Consider the following 17718-nt stretch of genomic DNA (forward strand, 5'->3'; position numbering starts at 1 on the left):
GAAAGCTTAATTTTGAACACCCTCTATAGCCTTATTCCATCCAGTTCACGAAGAGCACATATTTACGTATAGGCTGTTGCATTCAGGAGACCATTCACGAACTTCAGTGACTATTTGCGGTTCTGGGGAGTAAATTTCGGGATTAGGGGACATTTCACTCTTTCTCTTCCCTTTTTTTTAGAGTGTAGCACGGGCTACGGTGGGCCCAAGTAAGAGACAACCTACTTTACAGCGACATTCTCAATTCTCCAGTTTTGATTTGGGAACACTTGTGTGTGTGTGCGTGTGTGGGGGGGGAGGGGGGAGGTATTAGGGATTATCCTTTTGCGCGATTTCTTATGTGTTCCTTAAATTCGAAAGCACTCGAAACGACTTGCCGGAACACAGCTTACGCACACAACGAAAGCGCAAGCAAGAAATACTCCATGGCGTTTGTGAGCCATTCCGAAATGAAATCATGCAAGTTTTCGTTTCATTGAAGACAAACAAGTGCGATCATATGCGCTAAGAACTCACGTCACGTGAAGGACGTCAGAAGCCAAGGCAAATAACTACGTTCGAGAAGCATGAGGGAGGGCTTATCGAATGCTAAATTGCGGTTCAAGCACAGTAGTGGATATCCAGCCCATTGTTTTGCTCTACACCGTCGCCCGAGCCGGGTTTCAGCGTATCACTACTCAAAAAAAAAAAAAAAAAAAAGCAGAGTGCGATAGAAGAGATTAAAAAAAAAAACATTTGGAGCTGTAATCCAATAACGTTGCGACAAAGCGGCAATTCTAACTCCCACAAACGGTGTCACAATCTTCATCCTCACCCCAAGCCCCATTGCTCAACATCTCTCAGTCTCCTCAATCGTGAGTTGCCTCAACCCTTTCACTAAGCCTGATCACGTGCTCCCCGTTCTCACCCTCTGTACGATCCCTGCGACACATACGGAACCGGATCACACGCGGCGTCCTCCAAACCGATCTACAAAAACCCAACAAAAAATCTCTCCGTAATTTCCCTTCAAGCCTGCCGCCGCCGCACCCACTGAAGCGGGCGGCACACACACCATGGTCGCCCACCAAATCGACCGTACGGTCTTCGCAGTGCTGGTATTGGTCACGTGCATCGGGTAAGATATATCTCTTTGTTCTGTCGAGGCGGTAAGATGAAAGGAAGTCCAAGGATAGTCGTGTTGATCGGCTCACTGGTACGTTCTCGTACCTGCTGCTGGCGGGACGTGTTTACGTTTTTCTTGTTTTCTTTTTTTCAAATTGTTCCGCCGTAGCGCTCAATGGAGCGTGCGCGTTTCTTTTATTTTGATTTCAAAGCGTTGTTATTGTAGATGCGTGGAGTCAGTACAGTCAAACTCCTTTATAGCGAACACCTTTTTAACGAAAATACCACTACAGCAAATTTTTTTTGCGGTCCCGCTGGAGCCCTATAAGTCCAATAATGGCCATCCTTTTTAACGAAAATACCTTTACTGCGATTTTTTTTTTGCTGCCCCCTGAGTTTCGTTGTAAAGGAGTTTGACTGTAATTGTACAGTTTTGGAGAAATTGAAAAACCATCATGCGAAGAAAATAACACAAAAACAAGGGAAAAAAAAAACGAAAGGAAGGAACGAAGGTGGTCGTACATAGAGACGTACATCCTCTATACCCTTGTAGTTCCTCCAATCACGGATGACCACGGAGGAAATGAGGATTCTGCCAGTGCCCTGTTATGCGTTATGACTGGTTTCGTTTGGTTAAACTTTAGTTTGGTGTAGGGAAAAATAAAATGGAGAATCTATGAGTCTTGATGTTCCACCTTGCACCATAGCTTGAATAGCATGAACGACAGAAAATCGTGTAGGAGGTATAGACGAAGGATATTGTTGGATGTATATCAATTTTGGATATATTTTTCAAGCGCTTCATGAGATTAGAATTATCGTATGAAGCATTATTTATTTTGTGAGCGACCACAAAAGTTTAACGAAGCGCCTGTAGTGATATTTTTTTCGTCTGCAGAGCGCCGTAGGAAAATTTCTAAGGGCCATACACGAAAACCTACCTGCCAAGACTTCTTTTTTGTTTTTCACGCAAGTTGGACGATTCCTTGCGGCGCAACACGATTTTAAAAATGTAAGGGGAATCCGATAGAGGTTGAAGGACGGCGGTTGAGGCGGGTCAATCGTAAGTTTTAGCTCGAGGAGAATTGCAATCCAAATTGTTTCCAGTAAAATGTGTAAGTAACAATCTAGATTCTTTGTTGCTGTATACATCTGTGCAGAATTATTTTTGTGAAATGGCCGTATTTATTTTGAGAAAAGCTATCGTAGAACTATCCATTTGAACATAATTCGCTGTGCAGAAGAACTATCACACTAGTACGCGTGTAACTATCGAAAAGCGCGCGTCATTCAAAGAGGGACTCTAAGAACAATACCTGGTGACCCCTTTGTGATTGAATACCGGACAGATGGTCTTCTACAACGCTAGGCCCTCGAGACATTTTTTTAGTGCAAATCACAGGTACTTGTAAACGAAGTTTGTTCCAATTGTATTTCTCTCTGAAATGTCCCAATTTATTATCGAAGTCCCACTGTCCCTAAGAAATTCTCCTCACAAATCCAATTAAGTTAGAAGCATTACGTCAAATACTAGCGAAGTAAAGAAATAATAAACGGAGCAAAAATTAAAATTCCACTTCAGTGGAAATAACTAGTTGTAAAAATGCAAAAGTATAGTGATGACAACTGGCTATAATAAAATTCCTCTGTGCGCTATATCCGTATGATTTCTGTTCCTTACTGCACGCGGGCGGACCTGGGGCCCTGCAGTCTAAATTTTTGAAGGGTTCGCGCGTTTCAATTAAATCGCACAATGGGATTAGATGAATTTGTGTACCTGTATATTTTGTATCTTTCGCCGACTCAATCTGCATGACTTCAACGACCTTTAGCCACGATGAGGCCGTGCTGACAAGAAGTCAACAAGCGAGCTCAGGCACCGGCGGTGCACAGCGTTTTAATCAGCAGCGTCCCGCACAATCAGGGCGCAGGCCTCCGACGAACATCCGGAACAATCAACGACACCCCAGCAACAACGGTTCCTACGACTACTTCATTCTCAGTCAGCAATGGAGTCCGGGATCGTGCGCTACTGAATCACGGGTAATTATTTTACTTCGTGGAGTCACACGAGCGATACCCCCCCCCCCCCCCCATAAAAATATATATATATATATATATAAAAGAAATACGTAAAAGAGAAAAAAGCTTACTACGTTGAACATTCTCACAGAGCCGGAATGTCGCGAGTGGCGACATAGCAGACGACAGCACCGGCCCTGTCGTCTGCTACGAAACATTTTGGGGTATTTACGGAATATTTGGGGTAAAGTATTTTCGGGGCTTTGGCTGAGCTAGAATCACCATGGTGCTAGCTAGAGTCACCATTTCCGTAGGATAATGGTTGTAGAAGAGCACGAAAAGACATTTCAAAAGAGTACAAACGGAAAAGCACGATAAGGGCACGAAAGGAAAGCTGGGACATTTTGCGCATCTTCCGCTGGAGTATTCCTGGCAATGTCGCTCGTGTGAATGCACGGTATGTCAGAAAGGTGATGCAGACGACAGTGAGAGGGAGCACGCTGAAGTTTGATTCTGTTTCTATTCTGACTCTTAAAGAGTTAGTGTGTGTGCTGTGAAAGAGAAGTGAGTACTCCACAATGCCAACAAAACGAACGCTTTAGGACTTGCCTGAACAGGGTGCACCCATCCCTCCGCACTAGTGCTCCTAACAGGGAGGTGAAGTGAACAGCACTTTTTCACTGCCCAATTACTACAACTTTACTACAAATGAGAAGAAAAGTAATTCTACACGAACGACAAATCAGCGTAAGGTCTGTTGATGATCGAAGGCATTCGTTGTCAGATATTTAGTTTTCCTTATGACGTCATTCAGCGAACAACAATACGCCAATGAAAGCGATTTGTCACAGAATGCAAAGTTTATAATGGCTTAATTTAATGGCGGTGTGCTTCGTACTGGTAACTGGTCTGTCCCAGCCCTACCAGCTGCAGAAGTTTGTATTGTTGTTGTTTGCTTATTTATTAGAGTACAGCTTTGTTAATTGATTTTCCTGCGTAGAAAACACCTTAATCCGTCTTATACTTGATTGTATTAAAGCAGGACGTTGTCCATTTTCGAGATTTGAATGCACTTTCCAGCGCTGCATTGCCTTTATCGTTTTAATTTCTTTATTACTGACTAGTGCGTGACCGGAAGCAAGAGGAGATTCTGGACCATTCACGGGCTATGGTGAGTGTCAGGCGACTTTCTACATCTTATACTGTAACATTTCGTCGCAATCTCACAAAGCCAACACACACCCCATTCTCCACACAGGCCTAGCGGTGACTACGCGTCTCCCAGCTACTGCCTGGACGAACGCTTCGATGGCCGAGTTCTCGATGTAAGCCGCCAAAGGCACCACCGCCGAATGCGTCATAACGGCATGCTTTCGGACACGACCTACTAAATTATAGCGACCATGTCATCAGCACCCCATCCCAGCGCCGCATTTGGAGGCTATAGCGGAGGCGCTATATACTCATCCGCAGGGTTACCTCAATTTGTACAATACTTTGTACACCAGCTTACCTTTGTATTTTTGTACAGGCGGTGGATGTCCCATAGAAGATGATTCTTTTTAAAGTTGTTTATCGTCATCATTCTATGCGTTTGCATAGGAGCTGTTGCTGTCGTCTGCTACGGCTGCCGTGTACGTGCGCCTCTGCGCGTTCAAAATTCAAATTTTCATTGTCCAATCACGATGTAGACCTCGCGGGCCGATGTGTAGCGCTCCTAGCTGATCGTGGGGGCGGGGTCCTCATAGGGCTTGCCGATTATGACGCGGTCGTTATAATCTAGTAGGTCGTGCTTTCGGAACATCATGAGAGCTTTCTCCTAATCCATTATGCGACCTCTATCAACAGCCCATTAAAGGGAGCCTGAACCAGTACTGGCCTTCATTGACCAGCACTCAAGCCCGGTTTTTCACCTTCTGGTAAGCACAGTGACGTGGGCAAGCAAGGAAATGAAAACCACTGCGGCGTCGCTCATGATCAAAGTTGTCTCTCGAACGCACGAATTACAATTATATATAAAGCCTTATATGGCTCAGATGGTATGGGTACCCTCGTAGATGGGTACGGTGGCGTGCGCTGTCCTGATGACTACGTGGTTACTTGAGTTACTTGGCACTGTACTGCAAGTCAGATCGCATAAATGCGCGTTGGTGGCGTGTGAGAAACAGCCGATCAGTTTCTGACGTCTCAAGGCCTACCAGATGTATTAGCACTGTTCTTGTGTTGCTTCACCAACACAGCGAGCAGAGCGAGAGAATGAGGCTTTTACGAGATGTGCGCAAAACATAATATTTATTGCCAAGAAGCATTTTGTGTCCCCATAAAGACGTTTGCCCCTGTATGACCCTTTTATTGGTGACGTTTTTCGTTTTATAATTCACAAAACCTCTGGCTTGCGCAATTGACTGCTTCTGTTGTTTATCTGACTACAAAAACGCTTCTGCAAAATTTTGTGGGCTTCGAGAGAAAACGGCAAGTTTTTTCGCGTTCTTTCGTAAACAGTGCAACAGTTAATGGACTTCACCAGCCTCTTATTCACAGGCGACACCAATGGCAGAAACATGGGACATGCGCAGGTGACGTTCCTCAGTTAGCCGGTCTCCTCAAGTTCTTCAACACGACCCTAGCGGTATACAGGAGATACAACGTTTACGAGTAAGGCAGCCAAAGCTTCTATGATTACAAGATTGATCGATAGTTTAATGTGACACATTATCCTTGCTGCATACCGAAATATAATAAAACGTTGCGCATTGACAGGTTCCTCTCCAACAGCAACATTACGCCGAGCACAACTCGTACATACTCGGTAAGTTTGTCTACTATTTTTCTAGTGTTAATAATTTTTGTATTATAGTAGGTATAGTAAGTAGGTAAAGAAAGAAAACCTAGTTGAACGACAGGAATGCCCGTTCTCTATATATGTCGGAGTGGCAAATGAATTTTTCTGTTTATATGAAAGCGGCAATGAAGTTAATTATTTAAATAATTATATACAGGTGAACAACATTCGAAATGCTCTCTCAGATGATATTCGAGAGAAGGTCAACATCGTCTGCACGCGCTCGCAGGTAAGGGCTTCGCATTCGCCGGAATCCGGCATTAACGACAAATCGAATCAGCCAATGCGGCATCAAGTTCGTTATAAAATGTCATTATCGTCTTCCGTGTTTTACAGACATTATTAGCGCCAGTGCTGACGGAAATTCGATTCTGTCTGGACAAGACCTTGTCTTTAGTGCACTGCCAAGGAAGGACGAGCGGTTGTACATCGAGAAACTACTACCTACCCTACTGACCACTGCGGTAGTCATGAAAGATCACCATTTAGGAGGCTGCACGAATAAGAAAAGCTGGTCCAGAAACGCCTGCATATTCCTGCATTCACTTGAAGATGTCTTTCCGAGTCAGTTCAGCTGTCCACGTGTAAACATGCGACCGAGCACAGAATATATAGGATAGGATAGGATTTAAGATATATTTTCTATTTCTAATCTAATCTAACCTATAGGAAAAAAAACATCGCACCACAGCCTGACAATCGAACACGGGGCTTTATCAGCTTTTGCTGAATAACAACAACAACAACAACAACAACAAATACACTGATGATGATGAATGGGGAAATTCGCTTTTGCTGAACAAAAACTACAACACTATTGTGTTCTGCATAAAATGGTGAAACCACATTGTGTGCATTACTGATACGAATACGACGCAGTCACCTGCCTCTGTGCTGCCGGTGACTAAGCTGGATAAATTGATTTGGTGTGGTGATAAAGAATTCTGGACATTTGGAATTTTATGACAGGATGTCGGCAATAAAGGTGTGCAACTTTTGTAAAATCCAATTTGGAATGTTGGAACATATTTTCGCTTGCACGTCGCACACGCTGCGATACATCAATGCTGCTTACCGTTATCTTCTTGGGGCACAATAAATGCCATTTATTGTGGTTCACACGTCTCATGGCGCATAAAAAGTAAATAATACAAAATGATCACTGGGAGTGTACACTGTCCGTTTCATTTTTTTTTCTTCACTTGGCTCACGGACATCGAAAAGTTGGTAAGTACACTTTTAAAGTGTAAAGTATAAAGTATAAAGTTTAAAGTGTAAAGTACACTTTTAAGTGATTCCTGTTATCATCCAGAAGAGCGATGCGCTTTTTATCAACGACTTCTGCAAACTACAATCCAGCGGTGCGGAACTTATTGTGACCGTCAAGACTCATCATGGCACGTGGATAACCTGAGCTTCCTAATTCAACCACAAGGTTCTACGTCACCCGTCGTTCCTACAAAAGGCCCAGCACTCAGCAACTTCTTCAGTGGGCTCGGCGAACACCGAAGTGCAATGATCACTAAGCATGCTATTCTTGTCATCCAGGTTAGTTACCCTTCCACTATCACTAGTGATAACCGTTTTTTGCTGTTAGTGCCGAGCCCACAAGTGTGTAAGGATATCTTCTGTGCCTGCATATTCGTGTCGAAGCTCCTAATCTTGTGTGGAGATGTCGAAAGTAACCCAGGGCCGAAAAACCAAATGGATCAGGTACTCCAGTTATTACACGAGGTTAACCAGCGTACAACATCGCTCGATGAGGGCCAACGGGCTCTCATTGAGTCAGTCAACCTGATTAAACACAACCAAGAATCAATCGAGAGGAAGTTATCAGACGTTAGCACGCGCCTCGTCTCTGTTGAGCAGCGAACATCTGCCATTGAAGTAGTACGCAGTGAGCTGCACGAGTTGAGAACACTCAGCGAGAATCTTAAAAGTGAAAATGTACAGCTCCATGCGCGACTGAACGATTATGAAGACCGATCTCGGCGCGATAACCTGGTCTTCCATGGTCTGCCTGATAATCCACAGGAGTCCTGGGAGGGTTCTGAAACAGCTGTAATCAATTTCCTCCGTGTTTCACTTAATTTTGAGTTAGAAAGCATGGCTATCGCTCGCGCACACAGAATAGGGAGATTCTCTGAAAGCAAAGCGAGACCAGTTATTGTAAAATTCTCTTCGTTCAAAATAAAAGAGAAAATCTTGAAACTGAAACCGCGGTTGGGTTCAAACAGCGTATCTATAACCGAGGACTTCTCAGTGTCAACACGCACGGCTAGGAAGAGGCTTGTTGAATACGGACGATCGCTCGGGGTTCCGTTCCGACTATACTACAACAAGCTTCACGTGGGTGACAAATGCTTCTTTTACGATACTGTACGGGAGAGTGTGAGGCAACTGGACAGCTTTAATGCAAAGAGAGTGAAGGACCCTTCCACTGAACGTACAAACATTAATGAAGAACAGAAAGAGACTACGAAAGCCGCAAACGCTGCTTCAGGAGCGCCCTCAGTCGGCACCTCGGTTGTGTAGCAAACAACCAGGGGATGTGGATCTCAGCGTAACCGTGCAATTTCTGTTATTTTTACTAATATACGCAGTCTGCTAAAGAAACGCGACGAGTTAAGCCATATCATTGATACCTGTGACGCAGATATTGTATTGCTGACCGAAACATGGTTGTCCGCAAAAGTTCCGAACAACGAACTGTTTCCAGGCGCTAGAACATATAAAGTGTACCGTGCGGACAGAGGATGTAGGGTTGGAGGGGGTGTGCTTATTGCCATAGCAAGTGAACTTGAATCCTGCATTGTTGATGTAGCCTGTGAACTTGAAATTATCTGGACAAAAGTGGTGTATGGTTATCGCAGAGTCATTCTTGGTGTCTGTTATCGACCACCTTCATCGAACCCTGCGTTTGTCAATAATCTACATGATGTAATCAACATTATTACTGTTCGTTATCCTGGGATACCAGTTTTCCTTTTGGGCGACTTTAACTTTGCGAACATTTTATGGTCAGTCACACCACCTTGCATTGTGCCATTCTCATCAGACAGTTACGGTTTCCTTAACCTGTGTTCCGAATTTAACTTAGTTCAGCTCGTTAATGTACCAACCAGAATCACGCCTGCAACTTCATCCATACTTGATTTGGTGTTGACAACTGAACCTGACCTTGTATCATCACTTACTTGCTTCGAAGGCCTAAGTGATCATCGTATGATTCACTTCACTCTTAACACCTGTACTGAACCACGGGCCACAAGAAAATGCCACAAGACAATTCGGGATTTTGCGAGAGCAAACTATGACGCCATTAACAACGGCTTGCAAACATTTCTGGATAAGTTCCTGGATGGTTTCGAGAATCGCTCGATTGATGTCAACTGGTCCATGTTTGTAAATGAAACCCAGCGCCTTGTCAATGATCACATTCCACTTCGTCGTATCAAATCATCACCCCGTTCGCCGTGGTTCAGTAGAAGGCTGTGTAGATTACGGAGCAAAAAGAAGCGTCTCTACCGCGCAGCTCGATTGTCAAACTCGTGTTCCCGCTGGGCTGCTTATCGACAAGCGGAAAGTGAATACAAAACAATGTTTAACGACACCAAGTCCTCCTTCTTTCGAAATACTCTTCCATCAATGCTTACATCTAACCCGAAGAAATTTTGGAATACTTTTAAGAATGCGACTAACCATAATAAATTTGAACTTCATCTGCCCAGCGGCGAACCGGTCTCTCCCCATGAATGTGCCGACCATTTCAATAAGGTTTTCAACAAAGTGTTTTCCAGTTGTATTCCTGACTTGGCCAATGTATACCCCAGTTGTAATTTTACACCTATGAACCCGATAGCCATCAGTGTGCCTGGCATCGTCAAAATAATCGAGTCTTTGAAGATATCCTTATCATGTGGTGTTGACAACATTAATTCAAAGTTCCTGAAAAATACCAAGATGTACAGTTCAATCATTCTGTCCAAACTCTTCGAGCAGTCTTTGCAAAGCGGTACCCTGCCTAACGACTGGAAGATTGGAAAGGTAGTTCCAGTTCATAAATCAGGTGATAAATCTCTCGCTAGTAATTATAGGCCGATATCACTAACTAGCATATCTTGCAAGATCTTGGAACATATCATATTTAAATATCTCACAGAGCATCTAGACAGCCATGGTTTCTTTTCGCCTAGACAGCACGGGTTTCGCAAATCATTTTCCTGTGCAACACAACTGATTTCGCTAACACATGACTTACACACCTATTTGGATCGCGGATCACAGGCGGACTGCATCTTCCTAGATTTTTCAAAAGCATTTGATAAAGTACCTCATTCCCTACTTCTTTGCAAATTACGCGCCCTCAATCTTGACCTCCAGGTACTAACATGGTTAGAGTCATTTCTTTCCAATCGCACCCAGTACGTAACAGCCAATGGGCGTACGTCTTGTCGCCTTCCGGTCACTTCCGGTGTTCCGCAAGGTTCGGTCCTTGGCCCACTTTTATTTTTAATATATGTTAATGACCTCCCAAACTCCCTGTCTTCACCTGTTCGTCTGTTCGCTGATGATTGTGTGATATATCGAGAAATTAATAACAGCGCTGATACAGTTATTTTGCAGTCTGATCTATCGCAAATGTTCGCTTGGTGTAGGCTCTGGGGGATGGAACTTAACCTTAACAAGTGTAAATACATGTCTGTTTCTCGTCAACGCATTAGCTCCACGCGTTCCTACCACATTAACAACTTTCAGCTAGAATCAGTCACAGCATACAAGTACCTAGGTATAGTATTAACAACCGATCTCTCATGGAAATCCCACATTAAATATGTCACAAATAACGCAAACCGCACACTTGGATACATTCGGAGAAATTTTGGAATGTGCCCGGTTCACCTCAAATTAACACTATATAAAACCCTCGTCCGACCGAAATTAGAATACGCATCATCAGTCTGGGATCCCGATCACTCCACATTAATAGAGGAATTAGAAGCGATCCAAAATCGTGCAGCTCGTTTCATTTTATCAAACTACAACCGCACAGCTAGCGTATCCTCGATGAAGACCTCACTGTCATTAGAACCATTATCAGCACGTAGAAAAATTGCAAGGTTATCTCTTTTTCACGCCATTTATTTTCATAACCCTACCTTAAAAGAACAGTTGCTTTCCTCACCACCATACATCTCATCTCGCATTGACCATCAATTCAAGGTAGGAGTCCTGCATTGTTGTACTAATTCTTTTATGAGTTCTTTTGTACCACGTACCAGTAATGATTGGAACAGCCTTCCGTCGTCAGCCTTTTGTGTCAATCCTAATTACTTTCATAAGATCATTGTGAACCATGTGTAACCACTCCCCTCTGTAATGCTATGCCTTGAGGGTATAAATAAATAAATAAATAAATAAAGAGCCCTTACGTTTTCATGTTTTTAGATCCTTCAGGGGGGCAAACCACAATATTTAATGAAATCAAACAACTCAGGAAATTGACGCCAGGATTCGATTTTCTTCTGGATTCAGGCCTTCTGATTTCCTGCCAGATATATCTGGTCTTCCGGTCAGATATCTGACCGGATATCTGACCAGGTTCGAATCCTCATATCTTTCAACATCCTTTTCCTTAGTTGTTTTATTTCATTGTCGAATGGTTTTCAGATAAGAATCATATTCGATGTTGGCCGGTAAGATGCAGCACTAATCGACAGTTGTGACCATGTTGACTGCTGTTGCCACTGATTGGTGATCGAGCGTGCTGGAGAGCGTTGGGACGAAATTGGTGGAGGAGGCGTAGACGCGAACGTTGCAGTGCAAATCTTCTGGCTCTATGCTCTGGAACACGTTATGCTCACCACATGCTGCACACACGCTGCCTCATATATTGGTGTTTCGATTTCAGGTGATACCTCTTTATTCTCGAAGATTACGTGCGTGAACTCCGACATGCCCACAGATCACATGCAAATGTCCAAAGCCCACCAGCAGGAACACTGTTGACTTGAACAATGTGTCACGAAACGCTATTGGTTCATGCGCACTGCGGATAAGATAACGCAGTCAAATGTTTTGATTTCAGGGTTTTTCTCTTTGTATGACGAATCCCCATACCGCAGAGAGGACGACTTTTAAGAGGGCGGCTCGGTCGCCGCACTAGCGACCATTTCTGGAAAACGTAAGTGTAATTCAGTGCACATCCCGCCTGTTCCCTTACATTCACGGCTTCCCCGCACGACATCATACTATAAGTATACGTTCGCGCGACGGCTTCTGAAGAATGCAATATTGCATGCGCATACCAGACGCTCACAAGCACGCGATAGTGGGTCGATGCGTGTTGCTTGAACTGCAGGCTGTATCCGAAATTGTTTGTTCTACAGCAGCGATTGGTTAGGTATCTGAAGTGACGTCATACTTTCCGTCATAAATCCGTCAGTCATAAGCTACTATGACCAGCGGCACGGCCGAGCGTTGGTGGTAGCCAAAGGAGTGACACAAACCCGCCATTGTTGTAACTACCCTCAAGCGTGTGCTATTGGACTGCCATCTTGTCCTGGTCGCACGTCATAGAAAACGCATTTTGAGGTCATGTGACTTTGTTTACATGTCATTTTGGCGCATACCGACATATTTCCGACGCCATACACCAAGAGATAAACGTATTTTGCCAGCGTAAACTATGCGGTGCTTCTTCCGCAACATGGTAGCCCATTTCTCCTTAGTTTAAGTACATCGCATCGGCTCAGTTCGTCATTACATCTTTGGAAGTCGTCAACAGTACGAGGTCTTATCTACAAAACTGCGCGTTTTACTGCGAGATTATCGAATAAAAATAATTATTGTGATCAAAAGACATCCAAAACGTCGCGCAGAAATCAACAACCGCATTGTTTACAACACGGTTTACAAACGGTTTGCCCGCTGATCACGGGCGCCGCCATCTTTAAGGTCACGTGTGCCTTGACGTTTGCTGTGACGTGCGACCAGGACCTGTCCAGGATGCATTGCGTTCGCCCAGCACGCTTTCGTCGATGGAGCAATACAAATTGGATGCCACCCCTGTGGTGGTAGCCGAGGTCGTGCTGAAGGCTGGATGACGGTCGGTTCGAATCCTACCACGGGCTGTGCTGTCTGAGGTTTTCCCTGGGTTTTCCGAAGATTTTCCAGACGAATGTTGGCACAGTTCCCCCTGAAGTCAGTCCACGACGCACACTAACCCCTCTCCCTCACTGCTTTCTGCTGTACTCTCTCCATCTGTCCACGTCTGTACGTGGCTCATAGCCACAGTTGCTCCGCGGCGCTAACACGGAACTAAAAAATTATATATAAGCTACAATGGATTTCAATATCCAAAAGGAATCGAACCCAGGTGTTCCGGTTTCGTTTTATGTTTTTCTTTCTTTCTATTCCTGTCTCTCTCTTTCTCGGTTTCCTTTAGATTAGGTTAGGCTAGGTTATATTGAAAGGAAAATAAACGATAAACGTCCTTTTCGGCATACACCGGCAAAAGCAGAAGTTTAGCATCAGTGCATAGTCCCAGATCCTATACCCGCCATCATTGATCCCAGCGTCATAAAGTAGCGAAGGAATCTAATTGCCAGGAGCTCTGTCACGTGGCCACGCTGGAGTGGCTCGTCGTGAATGCTCCCCAAACCGGATCGCACGTGACCTTATATTGATACATACACAAATCGAATCCGCTTAATATAGACATCTCGCTCTTTCGCTTCGTGCTCACGACTTGGTTGTCATTCTACACTCATACAGGCGGACACAGAGAGACACAGCGAAACAATGACGAGGTTCCTGATCGCCACGACGGTTCTCCTGCTGGCTGCCACTATTATGTGAGTCTGAAGCGGCGTTTTGTTTCGCTACAGTTATCTGCATCGTATTCCGTCTGCTCTATTCCTTTCTCATTGCAGAAGCGAAGTAGAATCTAGACGGAAACGGAAAAGGCCACCTGCAAGCACAGACAGCAATTCCTACGATTATTTCGTTCTCAGTCTGCAATGGGGACCAGGATTTTGCAGAACAGTGAGAAGGGTGAGTACCTGTACCAAGGAAGTATCAGATGTAAACAGCATAGGACAGCTGTCACACTTTTGGAGTCCCTCTGTTGTGTCACTAGTGCCGTAACAACAAACGCGACCACGAAAACAATTTTTTTTTTGTGTGTGTAGCGTCTAGACCGTCGTAAAGTATCGTAACGAATTCTTTGAACTTCTATACAGTGCGTGGAAGACAGCAAAAGGACATTCTGGACGATCCACGGTTTATGGTAAGCACATCGTACCATAGGTCCTAAGAATCTTCCTACAGAGAGTCCTACTCGGAACAACCTATAGTCAACTAGTACTTGTGAAGGGTGTTGGATGGTTTGTGCATAATCTCGAATGGGGTAGAGTGAAGAATGAAGACACAGCCAACGGGCATCGTGCTAAAGAAAGCCTGATGGCTTATACGACGTGACGTAGTCGTTAAGAGTCGTCCACGAATCACGACAGTGCTTTCAGCAGCAGTAGTTATGGAGTCATCAGCCGCATGAGCAGCTACTGGAAGCCAACGAAATCCTGCATGTTTAAAACCGTCTGCTGCAATTGGCGGAAGCAGACGACATTGCGCAGACGACATGCAGAGGACACACGACATGCAAGCAGACGACAGACGAAGCAGACGACATGCAGGCTTTCTACGTATATCTAGATAGCGTTGAGGCAGCCTCACTAGACCTTAACTGTGACAATTCTATTCCGATTTCTACTTCAGTATCGTCAACGTAGTATAATCTCAGTGCTGTACCATCCTTTTGTATACTACTTAACCACACAGACCATCGCTCACAGCACGAAACTACAAATTTTATGCGTCTGATCAACAGGCCTAGCGGTGACAACGCGTCCCCCAGCCATTGTCTCGACCAACATTTCGACGAAAGGCTTCTCGACGTAAGTCCGTCTCTTCATCCACCAATCGTTTTGACGTATTGTGTTTAATGCTCATGTTTCTTTTGCGAAGCCCATTAGGCCAAGCTTAGATAAGTACTGGCCATCTCTGAAAAGCGACATCACACTATTCTACACATTTTGGTAAGCGCAAGATAATGCACATAATGTAGTAACAACGTACACATAATGGAGTTGAATTGCCAGGCAGCACGAATGGCGGAAACATGGCACGTGTGCTGCGGATGTTCCAGAATTAGCTGGGCTACTCCAGTTCTTCAACACAACGCTGACGCTGTACAAGAAATATGACGTACACGAGTAAGTAATCCCAACAATGACTCGTAAGCTTTCAGGTATAGCGTTAAGAACTAAACGTTAATGTGAATGCGAAGTTTAATGAACGATAAGACGTGCTATGTGCTGCATCGTAAAACAGAGCTTCACCTTTCTTTGCAGGTTCCTCACGAATAGCGGCATTACACCTAGCCTAAATAATTTTTACGCAGTGAGTATTATACTTTTTCATAAACGATAAGGAAATAATGTTGCTTCGAGCGCCTTTTTTTTTTTTTTTTTCGTGCAGGTGAATGACATTCGTCAGGCATTGTCTGACGATATTCGAGAGAAGGTCGACATCGTTTGCAAACGGTCATTGGTACGTTATCGCTCTTATTATATTTACTGGAGGTGAAGAATAGTTGATACCAAAGTCTGTAATATTGGTACACTGGATGTTTCACGTATGTACGTCCCCCGGTTGAATTATTCGCATACAGCTGGCGCCATCGAAGAACTTTCTTTGTGGTAAAGGTCATTGGGACATCGGTCATGAAGTGAGTACTGAGCGGCTCATTTGCATACGCTCACTAATTCAATAACAAATTAAATAAACATAAAAAAACTTTTAAATTTTACTTCGCAAGCGTTGGAAACGAAACGAAACGTAAAGAAACGAAAAAGAAAGAAAAAGAAAGGAAAAAAGCGACACTTAGTGATTATTTCGAGTAATTAATCGGTTTGGGTTTACCTATTTCTTGCGCGGAGCAGTGCACCCATGCGCTCTTTGGATTAGCTATCCCGCTGTCAATTTCGTGTTCATCCACCTGGTTGGGTGACGGAAGGTAAGGAACAGTCGCTAGACCGCAAGTATAGTTCACCATATCGCAAGTGACGCTTAGCTCAGGCCTGCATGGTTTCACCATTCACCGGATTTCACCGGCTTAGGCCGATTAAGATTTGAACCGAGAACAACTGTTCCTTAACTTGAATTTAGCACTTAACTCTGCTTCAGTAAAGGGAGTTATTGTCACTGAAGCATTTATCACGTCGCCAACTAACGTCTGTAAAAAAGAATGGAGTGTTAACATCAAGTTTGAACAACCCTTGATCTCGGTTCATGGTTAAAAAGCGTTGGTGAACACCGGGCTTTAGTCTTCCTTCTCCTCCCCTACCCGACTAGTATACGCGCTCGCAGTGTGTTCGTCATCATCCACGATAAGAGCAGGCTATCGTCAGTGCTGTTTACCAGTCGCGTTGATATGGAATACCAAAGATACCAAAGCGTCTTTTACGGCTGCTCCTAATCTTTCGTCGCCCCCGTGCGTGAACCATGCGGATGAACACGAAATTAACAGCCGGATAGCTGGTCCAAAGAGCGCATTGCTCCGCGCAAGAAATATGTAGACCGAACCCGATTAATCACTCGACAAAATCACCAAGTATCGAAGCTGTCTCTTTTTTCTTGGAATATTTTTCGCTGAAGGTCCCCATACATAAAACAGAAGTTCCGTAAACGTGCGAAGTAAAATTGAAAAGTTAGGATGTTTATTTAATTAGTGAGCATATGCAAATGTGTCGCTCGCACTTGTCAGTTCATGGCCGGTGTCCCAAGGATCTTTACCAAAAAGAAAGGTCCTCGATGGCGACACCTGTTTACGAATTATTCAGCCCGGGGACCTTCGTGAAACACCCAGTAGACCGATATCTCAGGCACAAGATCGATAAATGTAGATTAAAATGATTTGATCGTTATATATCAGTATTTCACCAATGAATATCGCGAAGCAGAATCATTGTCATCGTAATCTTCGCCTCTCGGGCTGCCACACTTTAGGCCACAATACAACTTATCATGCAACCCGGCCCTCCTTGTAGTTCATACTTCCGCAACAATACATATCGATATTGATAACCATCGTTCCCGATATATGGTACACTCCCATATCTCCCATATGGTGCACTGCCATATGGTACTTCTTTGTGGCATAGTAGAATGTTTTGTGTCAGCTTCACAACACTGTTTCCAGAAAGGGGAATCATATGCCTCACGCCGTTTCATCGTTATCGCAGGTATTCCCAGAGCCGTTGTTAACAGAAATTCGGTTCTGCTTGGACAAGTCTCTGACGCCCGTCCACTGTCGAGGTCGGGTTAGTGGCTGCCGCAACAGGAACCTCTATGTACCCTTCGATACATAACCGCAGAACGAGTGTACATTAAATTATTATAGTACCAATCAATGTCAAGATGTCACTGTTCCTTCACAACGTCCAAGTGCCGTGACTGCTTGTATCTGCAAGCGGAACTGGAAGCTACACAAGTTTGATCCGTACGATACCAAGAAAATATGATGATACGTCGCTATAGCTGCACATATAACAGCGAGTAAAGCGCGAACAGATCCTGCCAGTGTTTGGCATGTACTCGTGGAAGCGTTCCCATTGAAGCATACATGGAAGCCTTCCCGTCGCCGTGGAGGGAGACAAAGCAGTGCATGTCTGCTCTTCGTTTTTAGG

At 44.3% G+C, this 17718-nt stretch overlaps 1 protein-coding gene across 1 annotated transcript; it reads left to right on the top strand.

Annotated features, from left to right (window-relative positions):
• The first annotated feature begins 846 nt into the window (after positions 1–846).
• Positions 847–17436, top strand: LOC135398682 (uncharacterized). The gene is made up of 19 exons (XM_064630066.1): positions 847–1117; positions 2937–3147; positions 4251–4297; positions 4385–4451; positions 4975–5045; positions 5668–5781; positions 5887–5935; positions 6126–6197; positions 6305–6421; positions 7328–7516; positions 13745–13824; positions 13903–14023; positions 14212–14258; positions 14859–14925; positions 14996–15066; positions 15130–15243; positions 15382–15430; positions 15509–15580; positions 17275–17436. The coding sequence occupies exons 1-19, from the start codon at positions 1056–1058 to the stop codon at positions 17398–17400; spliced, it is 1746 nt and encodes a 581-aa protein (XP_064486136.1). The 5' UTR covers positions 847–1055; the 3' UTR covers positions 17401–17436.
• The last annotated feature ends 282 nt before the right edge of the window (positions 17437–17718 follow it).

The sequence above is a fragment of the Ornithodoros turicata genome, chromosome 6 (assembly GCF_037126465.1).
Source record: "Ornithodoros turicata isolate Travis chromosome 6, ASM3712646v1, whole genome shotgun sequence".
NCBI classification, from domain to species: domain Eukaryota; kingdom Metazoa; phylum Arthropoda; class Arachnida; order Ixodida; family Argasidae; genus Ornithodoros; species Ornithodoros turicata.